Consider the following 19,133-nt stretch of genomic DNA (forward strand, 5'->3'; position numbering starts at 1 on the left):
GAGGCGCGGGGGAGGGGGGAGGGAGCGGGAGGGAAGGCGCGGGCGCGCTCCCGCATGTTCCCGCGCTTTTTAGCGGAGCCCATATGAAGCCATTGGCGGGCACTCGCCACAGTTTATACAATACACGTCGACTCGTTTTTCCGCGCTTTGCGGTCGGCAGTTTTCTGTCAGCTTGTCTGTGAGCAAGCCTCCAATAGACACACGCCAGCCATGCGCGGGAGACGGGAAAAATGCGGGGGGGGGGGGGCATCGCCCGACATCGTCTCCAATGAGCCATCGGAAAAGAAAGCATTCTGTGCCACAAAGCAGCCCCCTTTAAGTAGGCAACCCACCGTTCCCCGTCAGCCGGACCTTACACCGCGCCAGGTGCCCAGAAAGGAGGAAGGCACTTTGCGAGCACGCGTGAAGGGCCTGGTAAATAGAACGACTCCGGTCGGATCTAAACCTTTGGGCCAAAAGTGGCCTTGCGGGTCGTCAAGTCAAGTATAGCTTTTGGGTTGTGCTCTTATCTTACTGACACATGAACATATCACAGGTGCCCTCATTCGTTCTCACCCTGCAACCGCACACTCGAGTGCTCGTATACGGGCAGAGGCAGATGTGCCAGAAAAAAAGTAGGCAAAACACCGCCCGAGCACACCTTACTTGCAGCGGCCTGTACCGACGCCTGCCTAGTAGCCAACCCTAGGGCACGCGTGCGCTGATGTTCCCCAACTCTCTGGCGACTCTGCCCACGGGTTTGCCTAATATCGTCCCAGGCCACGGCGACACGCCCGCACAGAATTTGGCTCGAGGTGGGCAAATCATATAGCTACACCTCTGGTTTTGTAGTAGAACACGCTCCTCCTCGCATCTTCCTGAAGAGAGATGTTTCTGGCGAAATAAAAGATTATTTTCGGCGTGGAACTCCCCCGCGCGTGTACCTGCGCGCGCCGCCCGAGAGGCCCTCGTGAAGGATTTGGGGTGCGCGCGCGCGCGCCCGCGGCGGCGTATCGACTGCGAGGCCACGTAATTACCGCTACACAGGAAGCGAGAGCAGAACTCACTCCGCTAAATCTCTCTTCACTAAATCTCTCTCAAGCATCTGCAGTGCAACTTGCACGGGGTGGGGTGAGCTGCGGATCCAACCCCGCCGCGCCGCCCCCGTCCCACCCCATCCCTGAGACATGGTACCTGCATTCGTAATTCGTCTTATCCCTGCCGCACGATTACGCATTGCACCTCTCGCTTGAAAGTGTGAGTAGCTTTAAAAGACACATGACTGATCTTCATTGAAAGGAGTTGTCTCGATTCATTTTCGCTTCGCACCGTAATTATAATTACTTTCAGCTGGCCAAGAGAAAAGCAGATCAGTGCAAGATTCCTCATCTTTGTGGAAGCAATTTTTTATTTTATTGAATTTTGTATTGTATTTTGTATCGAGCTCGGAGGCGGCTGCTTCTCCACTTTCAAATTTTCCCCCTAGATTTTAACCGGTACAAAAGAGAACTTTTCACAGTGGTATCCAGAAGGCGGTGCTGAGTACTACAAACCTGCAAACGGTTAGATTTTGTAAAACGCTTTGTTGGAGAAAGAATAATCTGAAGAAAACCTCCCCACAAAGGATATTTCGCATAAAATGAGAACACCGAAGTGCAACATCTCTCTTTCTCTATTGTTTTTGTCTTTTTTCTAAATGTTGGCTCTGGTTGGCTGTCACATTACATCATGATTTGCCAACCACACAACACTAAAAGTCGCCAAAAAAAGAGGTACCTGTATGAAAGTAATTGAAGTAACATACTTTAAGAAAGTAGTTTTATAGTACTTCAAATTATGAATTTTACTGAATCACCTCAGTTCCGGTCATTTCTGGCTTAATTGTTTCTAACCTGCACGATATGTTTTTCGTAGCTAGGTAACACGAGGCCTACGCTACGCTGTTATCAACAACAAACCCGACAAAACTACAAGCACAAGACACCTGATCACAATCGGCTAGCAATCGGTAGGTATTTTTTCCACATATTCTGGACTCATTTTTCTAGCCTGGTTGAATCTGTGTCGTTCTTCGGACATTTGAGTACATTATCATCATACGTACGAGAGGATTACAGTCCAATTTCCTCTAGCTTCTACAAAACGCTTCAATGGCTTTATGACCATTCAAGACGTTCTTTGGTTAGGATCACTGTTTGATGTGCTCATTCATTTCTTACGCTTGTGCCCTTAATATGTCCTAATTCATTTTTCTCTTAGTGACAAATGTAAATATTATGTGGTCGAAATTTAGACTCTCCTGTGCTGTTAATGCCCTCCTGATGGCTGGCAATCATTAAATCCTTTTGCAATGACAGTGCATGATAAAATGGATTACTTAGAAACCATTCATCACATATTTTTAATCATCCACCCTTAATATTTAGAATTTTTCATAAATAATAAATAAAAAAATTATTATGTAAGTCAATTTGTGCCTTGATAAGTCCCTGTTACATTTGATTTGCCAATGCCACTGTACTAAGTTTAATCTTTCACTTGCTCGTAAATTCTAATAAGCAGACAAGTTCACTTCTTCTTTCAGCAGGCACACATTTTAACGCTTGAATCATCATGGATGAAACTAAGGTAACTGTTTGTGTGACCTAATTGTTGCAAAGCCCCCTGTGTTTTGAATTTGGATCTGTCTGAATGTCCTCTAATGATTTATGAACTATAGGATTCCATAACCCTTGAAGCTAACACAATGGATATTGATCCAATAGAAGATTTTAATGAAGCCCCATTTTTGGAGGGGAGTGATGCAGCCCCTATTGATATCCCCGATAATTCTGCTAATCCTGTCATCCCATCTTCTACTCGCCTGTCCATCTCATCCCATGCCTCAGTAATGCCTCCTGGAAATGACAGTGTTCCTCTATCAAGGACATCATTAGATAATGTCCTAGACTCCAAAGAACTGAGTGAGAGACAAGAAGTCATGCCTGAAGGAGGTGATGCTGACACTGCCCAAGGCGAATCTCCTAAACTCTCGTGTGGAGATGAAAAACCTGTAGAAGCAGAAACTGAGGCAATGGTTTTCACCCTAGATTAAAATTATCCTATCCTTCCTGACATTCATTAACCCTCCTTAAATACTGGAACGCATTTTATTTCCCCCACAATTACTAACTTCTACCTCCTTGATTCCAGGCTAAAGAAATGGACGACAAAATCTATGGAGGATGCGAGGGGCCAGATGCTATGTATGTCAAACTTATATCATCTGATGGACATGAGTTTATTGTAAAAAGGGAACATGCACTCACTTCTGGCACCATCAAGGCTATGCTCAGTGGACCAGGACAGTTTGCCGAAAATGAGACAAATGAAGTAAACTTCAGGGAAATACCGTAAGTTTATCTTAGTGTAATCAATTTAAAAAATAATTGAAAAACATATTCTTATTCCCTAAATCTTATTATTCTATTAATTTCACTTTAATTATAGGTCACATGTTCTTCAAAAAGTTTGCATGTATTTCACATACAAGATTCGGTATACAAACAGCTCAACAGAAATTCCGGAATTTCCTATTGCCCCAGAAATTGCTCTAGAACTGCTCATGGCTGCCAACTTTTTGGATTGCTGAAATTTTAGATTCTAAATCACCAAGTTTGTGTCAAAATTTTCTTTGAAATTGGCTTATTCTGTGTTGTTTACCTTTATCGCATATTATTGTGAGGACTTTCACCTATGCTATTTTTGCTGCAACAGTTATTTAAGTTTGACATTAGAATAACCTCGGGGAGAATGAATATTCAGTTATGGTTTAATGTAATGAATTAACACTTGTAATGTGAATGTGACTTGTTTATCAGAACACTGTCCCTCCATTGTTGTCCTATTTAACACAATTATACCCTTTGTTTCATTGCTTTGTATTCTCCTCTTGTGGTGTTAGCATGTTCTAAGGTAGGTTGTTAGAACTCTTTGACAACTTGTGATCTAAGCCATTCATTCTAAAGTTTTTGTAAAATATTTTACTTAGCGAATCGTAAATGTGTTGTGTCTCCAATGAGAATTGCAGCGTGGACCTTTCATGTTTTTGAGCAAGTATGATGTGTGAATGTGTCTTGTGTGTATATACCAGCTGTCTCCTTAAGTTTTGTGTACGTAAATTATTTAATTTGTTGTAGGATCATTTCTCATTTCTATTATTGACTGTGTTTGGACAAGTTTAGGAGGGGAGCTAGTTTTGGGTTGCAATTTTTGGTTCAGTTTGTTTAAGTTTTGACCCAACTATTTTTGTAACACAGAAGTCTATGAAATCTGTGATTAGGTAACTCAGTAAATGAAATTCTCTTCCACTTCTGGTTTTGCTTTACAGCTCTGGTCTATTCACAAACATTTCAAATTAAATAAATTATGAAAGCATTTTGCACCTGTCAAATCACATTGTTTTAATTTTTGAAGGGTTGACTCTTACAAAACTTAAAAGACTAATGAATTACCTACTGTAGCTTTTAAAGAGTTTATTACATAAATTACCTATAACAAAATTTAACAAATTTTACCCAGATGTCAAGGAGTTTATCAAACTGTGTGAGCTCCATGAGTGTCAAAGATATACCGTTCAGCTCCATTTCTTGCAAGTAAGTCAGCCTGTTCATTGCCATGGACTCCCTGATGTCCCCTAACATGCAACTAAAAAGAACCAGGGATTGGGTGAATTCATTTAAATTCAAACAACAATAAAAAAAAATTAAAATGTTAATGTTTTACCTACCCATTTTACATCATCCAAAGCTTTGCAAGCTTTTTCCAATTCTAAAACCTCTTGCTTATTTATAACTGGCTCTCCTTTACCAGTCTTCCAGTCGTTTTTCTTCCATGACTTAATCCATGAAGTCATGCAGTTTATGACAAACTGAGAGTCAGTTACAATACACAACTTTGATATACCTAAATTTCAAATGTTTTGAAGAAAAAACAATCAAATACCTGAACAACTAAGGGAAAAAAAACAAAAAAAAACGACATTGCTAAAGAACAAACATACCGGATCCAGCAGCCATCTCTGCAGCAGCTATTGCAGCTTGGAACTCTGCAACATTGTTTGTAGCACGGCCTTTCACTGGTGCTGACACATTCCTTTTGAACAAATGGTAATAGTTTTAAAATAGAGAAATACTAGAGATATTTTCCCATTCAGCAATTTTTTCTAGAGGGAAATTTAAAAACTCACAAAGGATGGCCATCATTAAACCAAACTCCTATTCCTGCTTTAGCAGTTTCCAAGCCAGCACCATTTTTAGAACAAGCTCCATCTGTGTACACCATTACATAATCCTCAGCGTCCACTTTAAATGGGACATCACTCTGAATAAATAATGATTATGAGACAAAGTCTGCAATATCATAAATATTTTAAACAAAATTTTACATTACTTACAGAGCTGCTTCCCGAGACTAAGTCCATTTCTTCACAGAGCTCTACTTCAGAGGGTTTCATCCGTTTCAAAGCAGATGTTGAGTATTGCCTGGAGAGAAACATTTTACGTGAAATACAAGTCCCACTGCAAGTTAAGTTGCATAGGGTATGCTTTAACATGACCTATATTCAAAAATCACCTTGGCTTAATAATATCACTTGCAGATTCAAGTAATTTTCGTTTGCTAGCACTCATCTTTGAATGTCCAGCAACAGATGATGGATCAGATGATCCTTTTTTTCCTTCAGTCTGACTTCCATCTTTATTGCCTTCCCCTGATCGATCATTTTCTAGGGCCCTGAGCCTCTCTTCTAATGACCGTATCTGAAAAGACACAAATAATAATAATAAATCAGACTTCCATGAAAACATCAATTTGACACAATCAAGATTACCTTTTCTTGATATGAATTTTCTAAATTTGTGAGCCGAACATTGAAAGCTGCAAAGTCAAATGTACTGTTTGATGGTTTGTCAGTTCCCTCCGCATTTGATGTTTCCACCTTCATTTGCTTTGCGATAGGTGCTTCTTCTTCTTCTCGGTCTGAAGGCTTTACAGACTTGTACCGGAATTGCTTCACAAAATCCCAGGCATCATCTTGAGATTCAAATTTTTTGTACTTAGCTCCCTTAAAGTTGGAAATCATCTCTTGACAGCTATTCCTAAAATATAAAAGCGGAAATGACTGGTTAAACAACACTTGGTTTACAATGTTGTCTTTCTTGTAAGATGTTCTAATTGCAAACAGCAAATGACAATCGAGTAATGTTGGAATGGTATTGTCACTTTGTGACAGTATACTACAAGTAATAAATCAAGAAATGAACATTTCACACACCAGGACTGGAATACACCAACTTGTCTACCTCTCGCTACGGCATAGTACGGCATGTTCGATTTTTTGTTCGACCTTATAGTCTTCAGAACTTCCTTCAAGAAAGGCAGGCCTCTAGGACTCATTTATTAAAATGAACTGCCAGACAATCACATTTGAAAAGACATAACATTGACATGAAATGATTACACATGTAAATACAGACACACCACACAGACACACGCACACGACGACGGCGGTATATTTGCAGGAAGTTTCTACCTACGAATAGGACTGGATGACCTTAAGTACAGGAATTCCTGCAAATAAGATGAAAAGAATGCTATATGCAGGTTAGGAGACATAGGAGATGACGTCACTGAGCTGAGCTGCTGAGCCGAGCCGAGCGCCAGTACGATACAGTTTCTGATTGGACCCCCATACCGGGGGGTCGCAATGGGGGTTTTGAGACACGCTGACGAGTTCGCATCATGATAGTAGGACCTAGGTCCATCATGTTCGCATCCAGTACTTTCGGGGTCATCCAGGGCCCCGAAGACATCTTCAGGGACAGCCTAAGCATGTCAACTCCGATTCAGCTCAAATTTGGATATCGGGGGTTTTGTAACACGCCGAGTTCGAATCTGGTCGAGCAATAGGAAAACGTGGTTCTCACGAAGACCTCATTGTGACCTCTTTATGACAAACGAGGTCACGATTCTTGCACTAATGACCTCACTGGTGACCTCACAAGTCCAAGAATCGTGACCTCAGAGGTCACAATGAGGTCTTCATGAGTAAAAAGTTTTCCTTGGGAGGGGTACACCACTCCGATTCTGGACGTACACGTACTTTTTGCCTTTTATGTACTTGTATTTGACTTTTTTTAAATTTTTTGATCAAATTTATTTGACTTTTAAGATTTTTTCCCTGCTCCTTTTTTTTTGTGGAAAATAATGGGTGTCGTATTTTTTTTTTTTTAGGTATTTAAGTTTTTTGGTCAAGAAATCCCATGAAATCCAGTCATTTAATTTTCCTCACTTCACCCACCCTCCCCCTCTTTAAAAGACAGTGATGTTTCCCGATACCATCACAGTTAGCTTTTTGGCCTCTTACAAGCAGATATTGCACTCGCATGTTGACCTTTTGTTGACTTTTTCAGAGTATTTTCTCTGACTTCTGGTTGACTTTCTTTGACTTTTTCGACTTTTTATTTGACTTTTTTTACTTTTTTTTACTTTTCAAATAACTTTTTGACTTTCTTTTGACATTTTTTTTTTACTTTTTAAATCGCGTACACCTACTTTTAAGAGTGGTGTACCCCTCGAATCTGGCACTTTCAAGGTCATAGGGACCCCGACGGACGCTTCAGAGACACCTCAAGGATGTCATCTCCGATATAGCTCAAATTTAGAATATGGGTTGTTTTGAGGAGTCCAAATCTGGTAGTGCCGTTGTCGTCTGGCGCCCTCGAGGACGTCATCGGGGACCTACCGAGCACGCCGATGACACCCCTACGCCAACTCCTATTTGGCTCAAATTTAGAATAAGGGTTTTTTGAGACACGCTGAGTTCGAATCTGGTACTATCGGGGTCATGAGTGAAGAACAAGTTACCATTGCGCCTTCCAGGAGGTCTGGGTAGGCAACCCAACATACCCGCCTCAATTAAAAGCCAATATCCTGGCCTATAATGCTTATTTTTGGATATTTTTTCATCGTAAAGTAGAAGTTTCAAGGAACACTTCTAGCTGCCGAACGCGACTCTAAGTATCATGTACAGGGTGGGTGTTTTTTTCTGCTTATGCTGTACCGGATTCACGCGTGCGGTCGGGCTTGCCTATCGTCGCTCGCCATGGCGCCTTGCGGCCCCGTGCGAGTATGCAACCCGTATGCCCGAGTATGCAGAAAAAACACGGCGCAGATCACCCACCCTGTATTCGACGGGAAGTGGGGTAAAAGATGAACATGACTAAATCGGCACGCTTATAAAAATTTTAGACTGGAATCTGCTCTGCAAAAATGATCCCGGGTCAGTTTTTATACAGGGTGGCCGCTCTGCCCCGTCTTTTTAAAAGAGGTAGACTAGCCCGCCCGCACGACCTCTCCAGTCCCCTCTCACCTCCCCTCTCCGTCTGCAAGCGGGCTAGTCTACCTTTTCAAAATGACGGGGCAGAGCGGCCACCCTGTATCTCTACTTGCTGAGCGATACTATTTAACATAAGAGTATTGCACACACAAGTTGGCTGATTAACCCGCACCCTTCTGTAGTTATACTGTACCGCACGCGCAGGAGCGCGGGCGGGCTTGCCTGTCGCCCATTTCCACGGCCCCTTACGGGCCGAGCAAGTAGGCAACCCGCCCGCACGTAGGCCTGCGGTACGGCATAACTACAGAAGGGCGCGGGGCTCAGCCAGTCGGTAGTTCCCTGAAAATGCAGGAGGAGTCACGCGCGTTCGCGCGCGTTGCTCTTGCATTGCTTCAGAACTTTCCACTCAAAAACCGCCTAGCACTAGAGAACATCTGATTTTTTTTTGGATATGTTGTTCTACTCGTCAAACAATACAAAACCCTCCCACTTTCATTTTGTCGCGGAATTTCCTTCAGTTACCATCTTGTCCCAGCGACCCGAGGCAAGGGAGGGGGGGGGGGCATTTAGCACGCACCAAGACCCCAACCACAGCGCAGCACTACTCGGAGGAGCCGCGAGTTGACGGATCTCCCCCTCTAAGTCTCTCCAGTAACTCGACAAAGTAGATGCCTTCGATCCAAAAATAGCCCGTTTTGCCGAACATCTCCCGTACCGTTTAACGCGCTGTGCTGTGAGAACGTGTGGTCTTTTGTATCGTCCCTTTACTTTAAAAAAATATATTTCATAATAACATGGAAAAGAGCAACAAAAACAACAACAATGAACAAAAATAAAAGTATAAACAACACATTAAGAGCGACCCAGTTTTAGTGCCATCGTTTTCTTGCGTGAACTACCAGCTGCGAGTAGATGTGACTGACGCCGTCGTCCTTGTTGTTGTTGTGATTTTGGATCAGATCGAGTTTCTTTACCATTCTCATGCAGTCGTCCATGAACTCGTTGCGCATCATCTCGGGCATTTTGTTCAGGAACGGGTTCACCGCTGCGATGGACTCTGAGGAGGAGAACGCACAGCCATTAGAGGGAGTTATCGATCAAGAGTGCGGCTGGAAACAACGAGAACAAGCGTAACGGTTTGAGCAGACTCACCTCGGAGGGCATCCTCAGACTTGAAGGTGTAGGTCTTTTCGCGATTTTGGCAGAAGACAACCTCCAGCCCCGCGGCCTCCAGGTGCTTGGTGAGCTCCTCCTCGGGACGGTCCAGGTGCTGGTACGGCGAGATGAACTGGTCCACGTCCTGAGAGAGCCGAGAAAAGTTTAATCCTCTGCATAAATCGAAGTACACTTTTCGATGAAGCAGTTTTGGAGTTTTCGGCTTGAATCGGCTCGAAACAGTATAAAATCTCTATCTGAGGTCAGACTATATCGAGTTCTATTGTTTTTGAGCAATGGAGTGGATTCTCGTTCTTAGCCTTGCCCTGTTGCTCAACATTTGTTTTATTTTTTAGGTTTTGTCTTTAGCCTCATACCTAAATGTCCAACAATTTGTCCAATAAAAGTACCTCCATGAAGCAGGCCCACTTGGAGCAGCGGGCCATCCCTTGGAACAGCTCGTAGATGGGGCTGCGCGCCAGGCACACGAGCCCCAACTCGCCCCCGGGCGCCAGCATCTCGTAGGTGGTCCGCGCGGCCGCACTGCGACAGAGGAACGTTAGACTTCCAGCCGACACCAAAATTAGACGTCGTGGTCTGGCATCTGGACCACATAATTTGTTTACCTTTGGTCTTTGACCCAGTGCCAGCAGTTGAACGACAAGACTTTGGTGAACGCCCCGTGCCAGAGCGGGTTGCCGCAGGCGACGTCGCCCTCCACGAAGGTGATCCTCTTGTCGGACTGGTGGTTCTGCAGCGCGTAGCGCACCATCTCGCCGGACTTGTCCATGCCAACGATCCGGGCGTAGTCTTTGGGGAGTCTATTCAGGATCAACGAGTTTTAGCATTTTTTCGAGAGCAGAAAAACAACTCCTGTGCAGTTGTCCCTCTGTCGTCTGTCGTGGTCACGATGGTGTCCTCGCACACCACCCGGGCTCACCTGGTCGCCAGCAGTCTGTTGGTGACCCAGCCGTCGCCGGAGCCCTGGTCGCACACCCTCTCGCCGGGGACCCACTGCATCTTGGGGACGAGCTCGTCGAGGGCCTCTCTCGCGTCCCGGCGCTGCAGCTCGCTGGCGCCCTCGTACTGGTCGGCGTTGTGCATGCTGTCTCTGTTGGAGAACAACCGCGACCTGGTGTGACGAACGCGCTGGATCAGCACAACAGTCAACCTCCCAATGCGAAACGCAGCACCCGCGCACGAAAACTATCTTGCGCCGCGGGTGCGCGCGGCGGCCTGGTCTGGGTCGGTGCGCTCGAGCGAGCCCCTCGCCGAGCGCCGTGCAATCCCGGCCAGGCAGTGCGGTGCGCACCCGCGCACCCGCGTGGCCTACCCGCTGGGGGCTCGCCAAACCCCCGTGCAGCGCAGCCGAGCGCAGCGCGGCTGGCGGTCGCGCGGTCCACTCTATGACGACCACGGGCCAGGCTAGGGCTATTAAGTCCGAAATTTTTCCGGGAAAACTATTGGAAACTTTTCCAGATAAAAATAGGAAAAAATGAAATATTTCAAGAAAAAAATAAAAAAAACCTTTTCAGGAAAAAACTAAGAGATGTAAGCAAAAACATTATCTCCCAGAAATATTTTCCGGAACATTAAAATATTCGTGGGGTGGGCAGGCCTAGGCAGCGCGGTGTCAGGAACCCTCCTGACCGTTACGAATGCTTGTAAAGACCGCGCCGAGGCCGGACTACACACCGCGTCGTAAGATCACAACAGTAGCGACCGTTAGACGCGTTGTGGGAAGGAAGACGGGGAGAGGCCGTAGCTGCTCTGTGCGAAGCGATACGGACGGGAGAAGATGGCTCAACGCGAAACCGGAACCGCCACATCCTATCCGTTAATGTAAAATTATATCGTTCATTTCACATTTGAGCGCAGGATATTTTGTGATAATGCCGAAGATTCAATCTCCGGAGTGAAATACACCTTCACACACATCACTGTTACCACCCTGTGCGCGAAACTGACCGCCTCCACACCGGGGCGGCCCGCTCCCCCCGGTGAATGATCTCCCCTGATGTACTCACCTATCGGATCAGCTGATGCTGCGGGAGTGTCCAGCTGTGTAACCCGTCCGACTGCCAGCTGAGTACTGATCCACGTACCTCGGAGCCGGCCCTCCTTAACGCCTCGTCTCCTGCACCGCCCCGTACCCCGCCGGTCCCCCCTGCCCCCTCCACTTCCACACTGCCTCTCTTTTGTCGGGGGGCTTCGCCACCAGGAAGACGGATTTGGGTACGTCCTCCCCCCGTGTATGACTCCGCATGCAGCCGCGTCCGAACCTCGCCGCCTCGCGCGGTGGACCCGCGTAACTCGCCCTCGGACGGCCGCGACTTGCGCGGGCGCGCACCGGGCCGCCCCCGCGCACGGACGCGCTCCGCGACACCGCCGCGCCGATACCGTCTCCATCCGATAAGTGGCCACAAAAGGACGACTCGGTATTTTTGGGGACCGCGGCAGCGCGGCCGCTCCCCGCCGCCGCCGGAGCAGCTCGACGACATTATGGGCAGCATCGCTGACGTACACTCGCTGCGCCCATTCATCAGCGGTTCATTCTTTCGCTTCGCGCGGATCATTCACTCATGGCGAAATGTTTGTCCTTGCGCGCGCGCGCCTACCGCGGGGGAGGGGGCGGGCGAGCGAAGCTCGTCGTGTGTGCACCATTGTGCGCGGAGCCTTCTATTTCTAGCGAGGTTCAAGTGCGCGCGAGCAGTGTGTCACTGTCACACGTGCTGCGCACACACCTCCGCCTCTATCCGCGGATGTGCGTGGCGGCGGCGCTGCCCTTGCGGACAAGCGCACCAACCTCGGGCGCCTTGAGGCAGGCCAGGGAACCCGCGAGGATCTGCCGAGGCCTCCTAATCATAGCTCCGTACTCTGCTATGGGCCAGTGAAAGAATTGAATGTATTACCCTCCCCCCTCCCCCCGCCCACTTCGATATCTATTTTTGCCTGTGTGACACTTTGACAACAAAATGGGGAACTTCTCTAAGGAGACACAATGTTGCAGTGTTAGTTTTTTCTTTCTTTTTTTGAAGTGCTTCTCTTGTTTGGTGGTGTTGTTTACTGCGGCGGGTGAATAATGGAAAGGAGAGCTAGATAAGAAATCTGTTTTGGGCTAGAAGTTTCAGGAAAAGTCACGACCTTGTGGAGGGCAGGAAATGCGCGTGAACGCCGGGCGCATGCAAAGGCACTGGTGGAAGCGTTCGGGGGCCGCGTCCGTCGATGGGAGCGGGAGAGAATGCCATCGATGCTTGTTGAAGTCCGCTTCATCCAAGATAATTCGAATAACGGTGGCGGCCAACTAACTTTCACCAGAGTAATTTTTCATTCTCCCTGACTTCTATCTTCTGAAGGCTTAGGATCGTGAATGCGGCGAAATTAATGGAAACTTTCTTTTGAAGCTATATGTGATAACGGCTGAACTTTTACAAGGTGTTGGCGCTCCGCCTACACCCATTTTCTTTCGAAATTTCGTTACAATTGTTCGTGACCCGGATCTTCCCGTGGCCGCCTGGCCCAAGCGCAGGGGCGGTGTCTAGGTCAGTGGCGGCCGACCGGTCGAGCTCTCCTCTCTTCTCCTGCCCGACGTGAGGATGCCCGGAGGGCTACCTAGGAGGTGGAGGCGGGGAAGGGCGGGGTAGACACCGACAAAGAGGGAAAGAGAGAGGGTAATAATCTGACGTGATGTCCAGCTGAGGCATTGTCAGTCTATGATGGTGCCTAGACCGGCCCCAGCCTGGCCTCGCCTGGCCCCGCTCGGCCGAGCCAGTTTGGAGGCCCTTCGCGTCCTCGACGCGACGGTCAGCTCTCCCCTCGACCGACCGAGTCCGAGGCCCCGGAGCTGTAAAGAGGTAGCTGTACAATAGTATGCCGTGCCGCCGCTACGCTTGCTCTGCTCCCCGAGGAGCAGTGCCTCGACTCCACTCTGGAGCGCCGCGGCGCGGGGTATGGCGGCGGAGGGACGCGTCGTCGATACCCCGCGCACCAAGGGCTACCGTGTGGGTGGGTTTGGGAGGACGACGACTGGAAAGGAAAAGACAACAGTTGTCCTCCTTGCCACGCTGCTGTGCTGCTCATGGGATGAGAGCCCTAAACCCGAGTAGTGCTGACTTTAACAAAGTAAAAGCACAAGCTGATGACAAGAAAAAGAAAATATGCTGACGCAATTAATTGCATTTGGGCCACATCCTACTAACGACAAAAAATAATAAATGAAAAGACACGAAAACAAACAGAAAACAACGCTTGCGAGCGTCATCCAACGCCGCGTCGTCAAGTACGCAATGTTGTGCCCGGGGAGTAGTGTGCGGCGTAAAGTTTGCTCAGGCCTGACCGAAAGGAAGCAGCAAGGACCCCCCAAAGGCGCCCAGCATCGAGCTGCGCCCGGCCCGGCTGCGGCCCCCTGAGGGAAAGGGTTGGAGGGCCCGCCGCTGGCCCCGTGGCGTGGCCGAGCCCCAGCCGGCCTTTCAGGCTGACGGGTCACTGAGAGCAGGACAAACCCGAAGCTGAAATGATGTTTACCGCCGGTTGTGTGTGTGTGTGTGATGGAGAGAGAAGTGTATATATGTGTGGGCCGCAGTGGACAGCGGGGCAGTATGGAGGACGTCTCGTCGGGGGACACGCCCCATCTGGCACCACCACAACGTCATTACGGGGGACCTGGGCAGTTGTCCTCCACCAGGCAGACGACGAGGTCCTCAGGCGTGTTTGGAGGGAGGGGCCGCGGGGGTGCGCGTCGCCAAGGACCTTCCCTTTCCTCACCTCCCTCCGAAAATGAGGACGACATGGAGGACTCTCTGAGGCGGGCATCGATTTATTCCAGGACTAGTGCCACGCCGTTGCGGAGCTGGCAGTTTGTTTGCGAGTTTGTTTCGAACTGCTGCGCAGCAGTGACTTGAGGCGAAAGGGGAGAAGTAAAGGGGGCAGATGGGGTTGGAGGGGAGCGAGGGCGGAGGGGGTGCCGGAGTGGCAGTAGTCACACAAGAGGGGGAGGGGGGGGGCAGTCAGGCAGCTAGCAAGGGTCGCTGGGGTGGGGGGAAGGAAACATCAATAATACGGGAAGCAGACCTACGGACGGGAGTGAGAGGGAGAGAGAGAGAGGGCCCAAGGGGTGGGAGAGTCCGAGTGATACGGAGGAGAGAGAGAGAGCGAGAGAGGGAGACGGCATCAGGGAGAGAGAAGAGGGGCGGAGGCAGGCGGTCGAACGCTCGCGAGGATTATCGGCCGAGAGAGGGTTACTGCTCGCGCAGTGTGTGCCGCTGGGCAGGCCGCGCCGCTGCGGTTAGAGGAAGAGAGAGGGGAGAGATAAAAAGAGAGGGAGAGAGAGAGAGAGGGAAGAGGAGAAGGAGGGCAGGAAAGAGAAAGGACATGGAGAGGGGGAGAAACGGGAGAAAGGTCGTTCTCTTGAGTTCTCCAGGTGGAACGCCTTTGCGCATTATTCCACTTCCTTTCCGCTGCGCGGTCACAATTCATTCCTCCCCCTCAAGGGAGGGGGCGGGGGGCTCTGTGTATCTCCCCCCCTCTCTCTCTCTTCCTCTCTGTCGCTTTATTCCCCTCCTCTTACTTCGTCCTCTCGTCTGTCGCAGAGGCCTTATGGCGCCGTTGGGCACGCCCTCCACATTTGAAAGATTGTTTCTCTCTGTGCCTCTCTCGCTCTCTCACTCTCCCACTCTGCTCGCCCTTGTCTCTCTTTCGCCGCCCCCATCACCATTTCTCTCCCTGCCTCTTCTCCCCTTTCACCGCCCCCTTATCTCTCTCTCTCTCTCTCTCTCTCTCTCTCTCTCTCTCTCTCTCTCTTCTCTCTCATCTCTCTCATCTCTCTCATCTCTCTTACGTGGATGCTCTCAGCCTGGCCGTCTACTCCAATAGCTTCATCCGCTCCTGATTCGGACCCTCCAGGAATAGGGACCCCACTCGTCCCCACTCCAATAGGTGCCAAAAACACGACCAACCCTCCAAGAACAAAAAAAGAAGCAACATAAAAACTCAATAGAGTAGCACACAAAAGCAACAACTCAAACATAAGATTGTAGTTTGTTCGAACACTCTGAATTGAGTCCATTCTGACATTATGCCGAAACGAAGATTCTTCAAAACGGGTAGATTTACAATTTCACTGTCCATACAAAATCTCGGACCTCGGGATCAATCAAAAAGTACGTTCGTTTCATCTCGGTTTAATTCGGCAAATGACGGAAGCTCGGCGCCTGCAATACTCGGGGTAGGCCACCCCGCAGTGCATGCATGCACTGCAGGCAAGAGTTTGCCTACCTATCAGGCGCTATGAGAGCTTGCACGGGCTGAATTTGGCATTTTCGTAAAAGTGCAAATGATAGACGTACTTTCTAGATGCTCCCCTAACTAGTGCTAAAACAGTCGTCCCTTGAACTGCACCTAAATTTTTCAGGACTAATATGGTGAGGAAGAATCACACTGTAGCAGTAGCATATTTTTAAAGTACTTCGATCTCAGCCTTGGTGTTTTCTTCTCCTGAGTGTTGATAACGTCGACGTTGTCACGGTGCCGACATGACCAAAACGTATTGATCGAAACGCAAGAGGATCTCGAGCCGTGTGTCATTGGGCCGTTGGCGGCCGGGGCTCTCGCGGGCCGGCGCCAATGGCAGCTTGGGCGCTACGCCCCTCGGCAGCAGTCCTGCCTTCCTTCCGTCCGCCTTCGCTTTCCGTTCCGTTTCGGTTCCCTCTGCACCGCCTCCTCCGCGCCGCCCCCAGCCGCCCCGCGCCGTCCCCGCCCCTCGCGCGCCGGCACGGTCTGGGGCCCCGAGTGCCGGCGCTACGAATGGGACTGCTGGGCGGAAGAGAGAGAGAGAGACAGAGATCGAGGGCCCCACTCGCCCGCCCGCCATTTTGTACAACTGTGAGGCCGTTTGAGTCGGACTGGTGGGGGAGCTGGCTGCGGGCGTAACCATTGGGTGTGGCGCCGGCATTCACATTCCGCTGCTGTACGGCAGCTGGGGCGGGGCCGCCGGGGCCCCCGGCCATCCCCCGCATTGCGAATATACTGTGTTATATCCATAACACATACAAGCACTCCGCGTTATGAAGTAATTGTCCACTATGGAAAACTAGATCGCAAGGATTCAACCTGCTAGTAAAGAAGTGCTTCGCAAACCAGTGCGTACGTTCTCTTGGCAGAAAAGAGGGATTTTTCGGGGTATACTGCAAAAAGAATTATTTTTGAAGCCACTTCAAGAGTTTGCTGTATTGCTGCTCTACTGCTACTGATGTGAGCAAAAAAAAAAAGAAGAAAAGAACGCATTGCCACAGTCCATGAGTTTGTTGTTGTGGCGATATGAGAAAAGTAAGTTCCTTGAAAAAAAAGGGGGGCGGTCGATTGGCGTAGTTAGTGAAGGCGTCACCAGTCACCACCTCGAGTCCATCAGACGTATAGCGAAAGAGGGGGGAAGAGAGAAGAGCGATAGAGAGGCAGGAAGGGGACGAGAGAGAATGACGGCATTTTCCGTCGTCTTCAGCTCCGCGCCGTAACTCGCCGTGAGCCGCTAGAGGCTCGCCTCCTAAAAAGTGGCGGAAACGCTGAAATCGACAGGATATATAACTCTCCGTCCCCCAAAGACACGGGCGGAGCACTTTGCGGCCCCGGCCAGAACTTTTCTCCCTCTCTTACCTCCTGCAGGCGGCCGCGCCCATAGCCCCAGCCGGGGAGAGAGACCTGCCGCCCCTCTCCGCCTTGCGCCCTCTCTCTCTTTCTCTCGGCGTCTTTCGACCGAACGCCCCTCGAACGCCGATTTGATTTTCAAATATTTCCCTCGACCGCGAAGGGCGCTGCGAGAGCTGCGAGAGGCGCGGAGCGGGGGTGGCAGTAGGCTCCTCGCCAAGTATTCGGGGGCCGCGGGGCCGCACTACCGCCCAAGGCCCCGCCGAGCTGCCAGGACGACCGCGGTACACGCGAGCAGCTACAAAGGTGGAATAATAACAAAACTGCTTCGTAATGCGAAATGAATGGAAAATTACAGTAGTGTTTCATCCATTTGCAGCACGGTATGAGAAATCCGGCGCTCGGCAAGGACGAAGACACACATTGTTCATTTCTAGTGGCAGAGCTGCCTTCGTCTCCTCCGATTCCTTTTGTATAAAAAATAAAACATAAAGACGAGTCTGCTGTGTCTGCAAGCGCTCGACAGTCTCTCAAACCGCTAAAGTAGTTGGCGTGCGGACGAGCGCCGGATTTCTCATACCATACTCGGGCCACTGCTGGACAACATTGACTGGTAGCTCGTCGCTTCACAAGTGTTATATATTTAGCGTTTTGTCGTTGCTGGACGTAGTTTTGCGGACCTATAATTAGATATTGGATATTACAATGGACCATAACCTCTGCCAACAAGAACAATTTATATTTCATCTCAGCGGTAAGTCGATTTCATGTTTCAACGAAAACAATGTTGGAGGTTGCACTCAAGATTATCCTCCGTGGCGAGAAAATTACAAATTTTAACTTGATCGGCAGAATTTTTTCCTCAGTTTAGAGTACTCCTTTCTTTGCTCGTAAACTCTAGAATATTATTAAAATGTAAAATAAGATGCAACATTTAAAGTGGTTGCCGATCTCATTTTCCCGTAGGCCTATTATTATAAAATTCAAGAAAATAGGTCGGACAATCTAAATACACCCCTCGACCGACTGGCGCACTGCCGGGAACGCGAATTGTAAACGTTCTGAGCGCTATGTTTTTAGCTTCTGGTGCAAAGAAGACCAGCCTCTTCCAAAGACCATTTCAGGTTAGGTAATAGAAGAAGAAAAGAATAAAAACCGGAAAACCACTGCCTTCAGATCGCCTCCCACACTCCGTCCCTCTTTGCACCTCGCCCAACTGTTTCCTGTTTTGACCCTTCGGCTCTTTGGTCTGACAAACTTGTTTCGTCCAAAAATCTAGCAAGCCTCCCTCCAGCTCGTTGTTCAATCTTAGCCTCCAGGTTGGCTTTTGTACAACCACAACTGTGCTCCAAAACTGTGACTGTGAACTTCAACATTATTACATTGCGTTGTGAACGATGCTTTCTCTTAGCGGCAGGCAGCAAGCATCTAGGGACCCTTTTCACCCTTAGCGCTTTTCCTGCCTGCACCCAACTGTGTGGTGGCACCCAAGCCGATGCGAGGGAGAACGCTCGGTGTCCTCTGTGGATGCTCCCTCCCCTTTTCCTCTTGCGCCATCTTCTTCTTCCTTGTCAGTGTCATTGTTGCCCCCCGCCCTCAGGCACCCGCGCGCTTTCTCTCTCACCCCCTTCCCACCGCCCTCCTCCCCCCCCCAAATGCTCTAGCGCAGAGTCGCCTTCTTTTACTGCCGCGCACAATCGCTCTCCCACTCTCCGACCCCTCTGCGTCCCTTTCAACTCCAGGGCTCTGGGCCCCGCCCCACCCGGCCCTGCCAACGCCTCGCGGAGAGCATTGGATTCTCTGCCTTTCTCCTTCCCCCCTTCCGTACCACCCTCGCGCTCTCTCCTTTCTCTTCACTCTCTCTCTCCACCCTCTCCCGCTCACCCTCTCTCCCCTTCCTTATGACGTCTGTACGTGAAGCGCTGCTGCTACTCCCCGATCAATGCGCACCAGTCCTTTAATGTCTCCCTCCCCCCTTCCCCCC

General features: G+C 49.2%; 3 protein-coding genes across 8 annotated transcripts; 1 reads left to right on the forward strand and 2 right to left on the reverse strand.

Annotated features, from left to right (window-relative positions):
- Positions 1 to 1,875: 1,875 nt before the first annotated feature.
- LOC113202628 (elongin-C) lies at positions 1,876 to 4,411 on the forward strand. Of its 5 annotated transcripts, XM_026416951.2 has the most exons (5): positions 1,910 to 1,987; positions 2,564 to 2,607; positions 2,699 to 3,049; positions 3,172 to 3,371; positions 3,469 to 4,411. In XM_026416951.2, the coding sequence occupies exons 2-5, from the start codon at positions 2,593 to 2,595 to the stop codon at positions 3,608 to 3,610; spliced, it is 708 nt and encodes a 235-aa protein (XP_026272736.1). In that variant the 5' UTR covers positions 1,910 to 1,987; positions 2,564 to 2,592; the 3' UTR covers positions 3,611 to 4,411. The 5 variants fall into 5 exon arrangements, with proteins under 5 accessions (XP_026272741.1, XP_026272740.1, XP_026272736.1 ...); XM_026416955.2 differs by lacking the exon at positions 2,699 to 3,049 and having other exon boundaries at positions 1,894 to 1,987; XM_052266470.1 differs by lacking the exons at positions 1,910 to 1,987; positions 2,699 to 3,049 and adding an exon at positions 2,059 to 2,160.
- A 57-nt stretch (positions 4,412 to 4,468) lies between these two features.
- LOC113202627 (ribonuclease H1) lies at positions 4,469 to 6,546 on the reverse strand. Its single transcript, XM_026416949.2, has 8 exons — positions 6,293 to 6,546; positions 5,849 to 6,116; positions 5,593 to 5,777; positions 5,414 to 5,501; positions 5,207 to 5,340; positions 5,021 to 5,112; positions 4,748 to 4,923; positions 4,469 to 4,665 (listed from the first exon to the last, which is right to left on the reverse strand). The coding sequence occupies exons 1-8, from the start codon at positions 6,412 to 6,414 to the stop codon at positions 4,555 to 4,557; spliced, it is 1,176 nt and encodes a 391-aa protein (XP_026272734.1). The 5' UTR covers positions 6,415 to 6,546; the 3' UTR covers positions 4,469 to 4,554.
- Positions 6,547 to 9,119: 2,573 nt separating this feature from the next.
- Positions 9,120 to 11,658, reverse strand: LOC113202626 (juvenile hormone acid O-methyltransferase). 2 transcript variants are annotated; one of them, XM_026416947.2, is made up of 6 exons: positions 11,539 to 11,658; positions 10,452 to 10,643; positions 10,138 to 10,332; positions 9,922 to 10,054; positions 9,509 to 9,656; positions 9,120 to 9,413 (listed from the first exon to the last, which is right to left on the reverse strand). In XM_026416947.2, exons 2-6 carry the CDS (start codon positions 10,613 to 10,615, stop codon positions 9,226 to 9,228), a joined length of 828 nt encoding a protein of 275 aa, XP_026272732.1. In that variant the 5' UTR covers positions 10,616 to 10,643; positions 11,539 to 11,658; the 3' UTR covers positions 9,120 to 9,225. The 2 variants fall into 2 exon arrangements, with proteins under 2 accessions (XP_026272732.1, XP_026272733.1); XM_026416948.2 differs by having other exon boundaries at positions 10,452 to 10,622; positions 11,539 to 11,643.
- Between the last annotated feature and the right edge of the window lie 7,475 nt (positions 11,659 to 19,133).

The sequence above is a fragment of the Frankliniella occidentalis genome, unplaced genomic scaffold (assembly GCF_000697945.3).
Source record: "Frankliniella occidentalis isolate FOCC.00 unplaced genomic scaffold, Focc_3.1 Scaffold39, whole genome shotgun sequence".
NCBI lineage: Eukaryota > Metazoa > Arthropoda > Insecta > Thysanoptera > Thripidae > Frankliniella > Frankliniella occidentalis.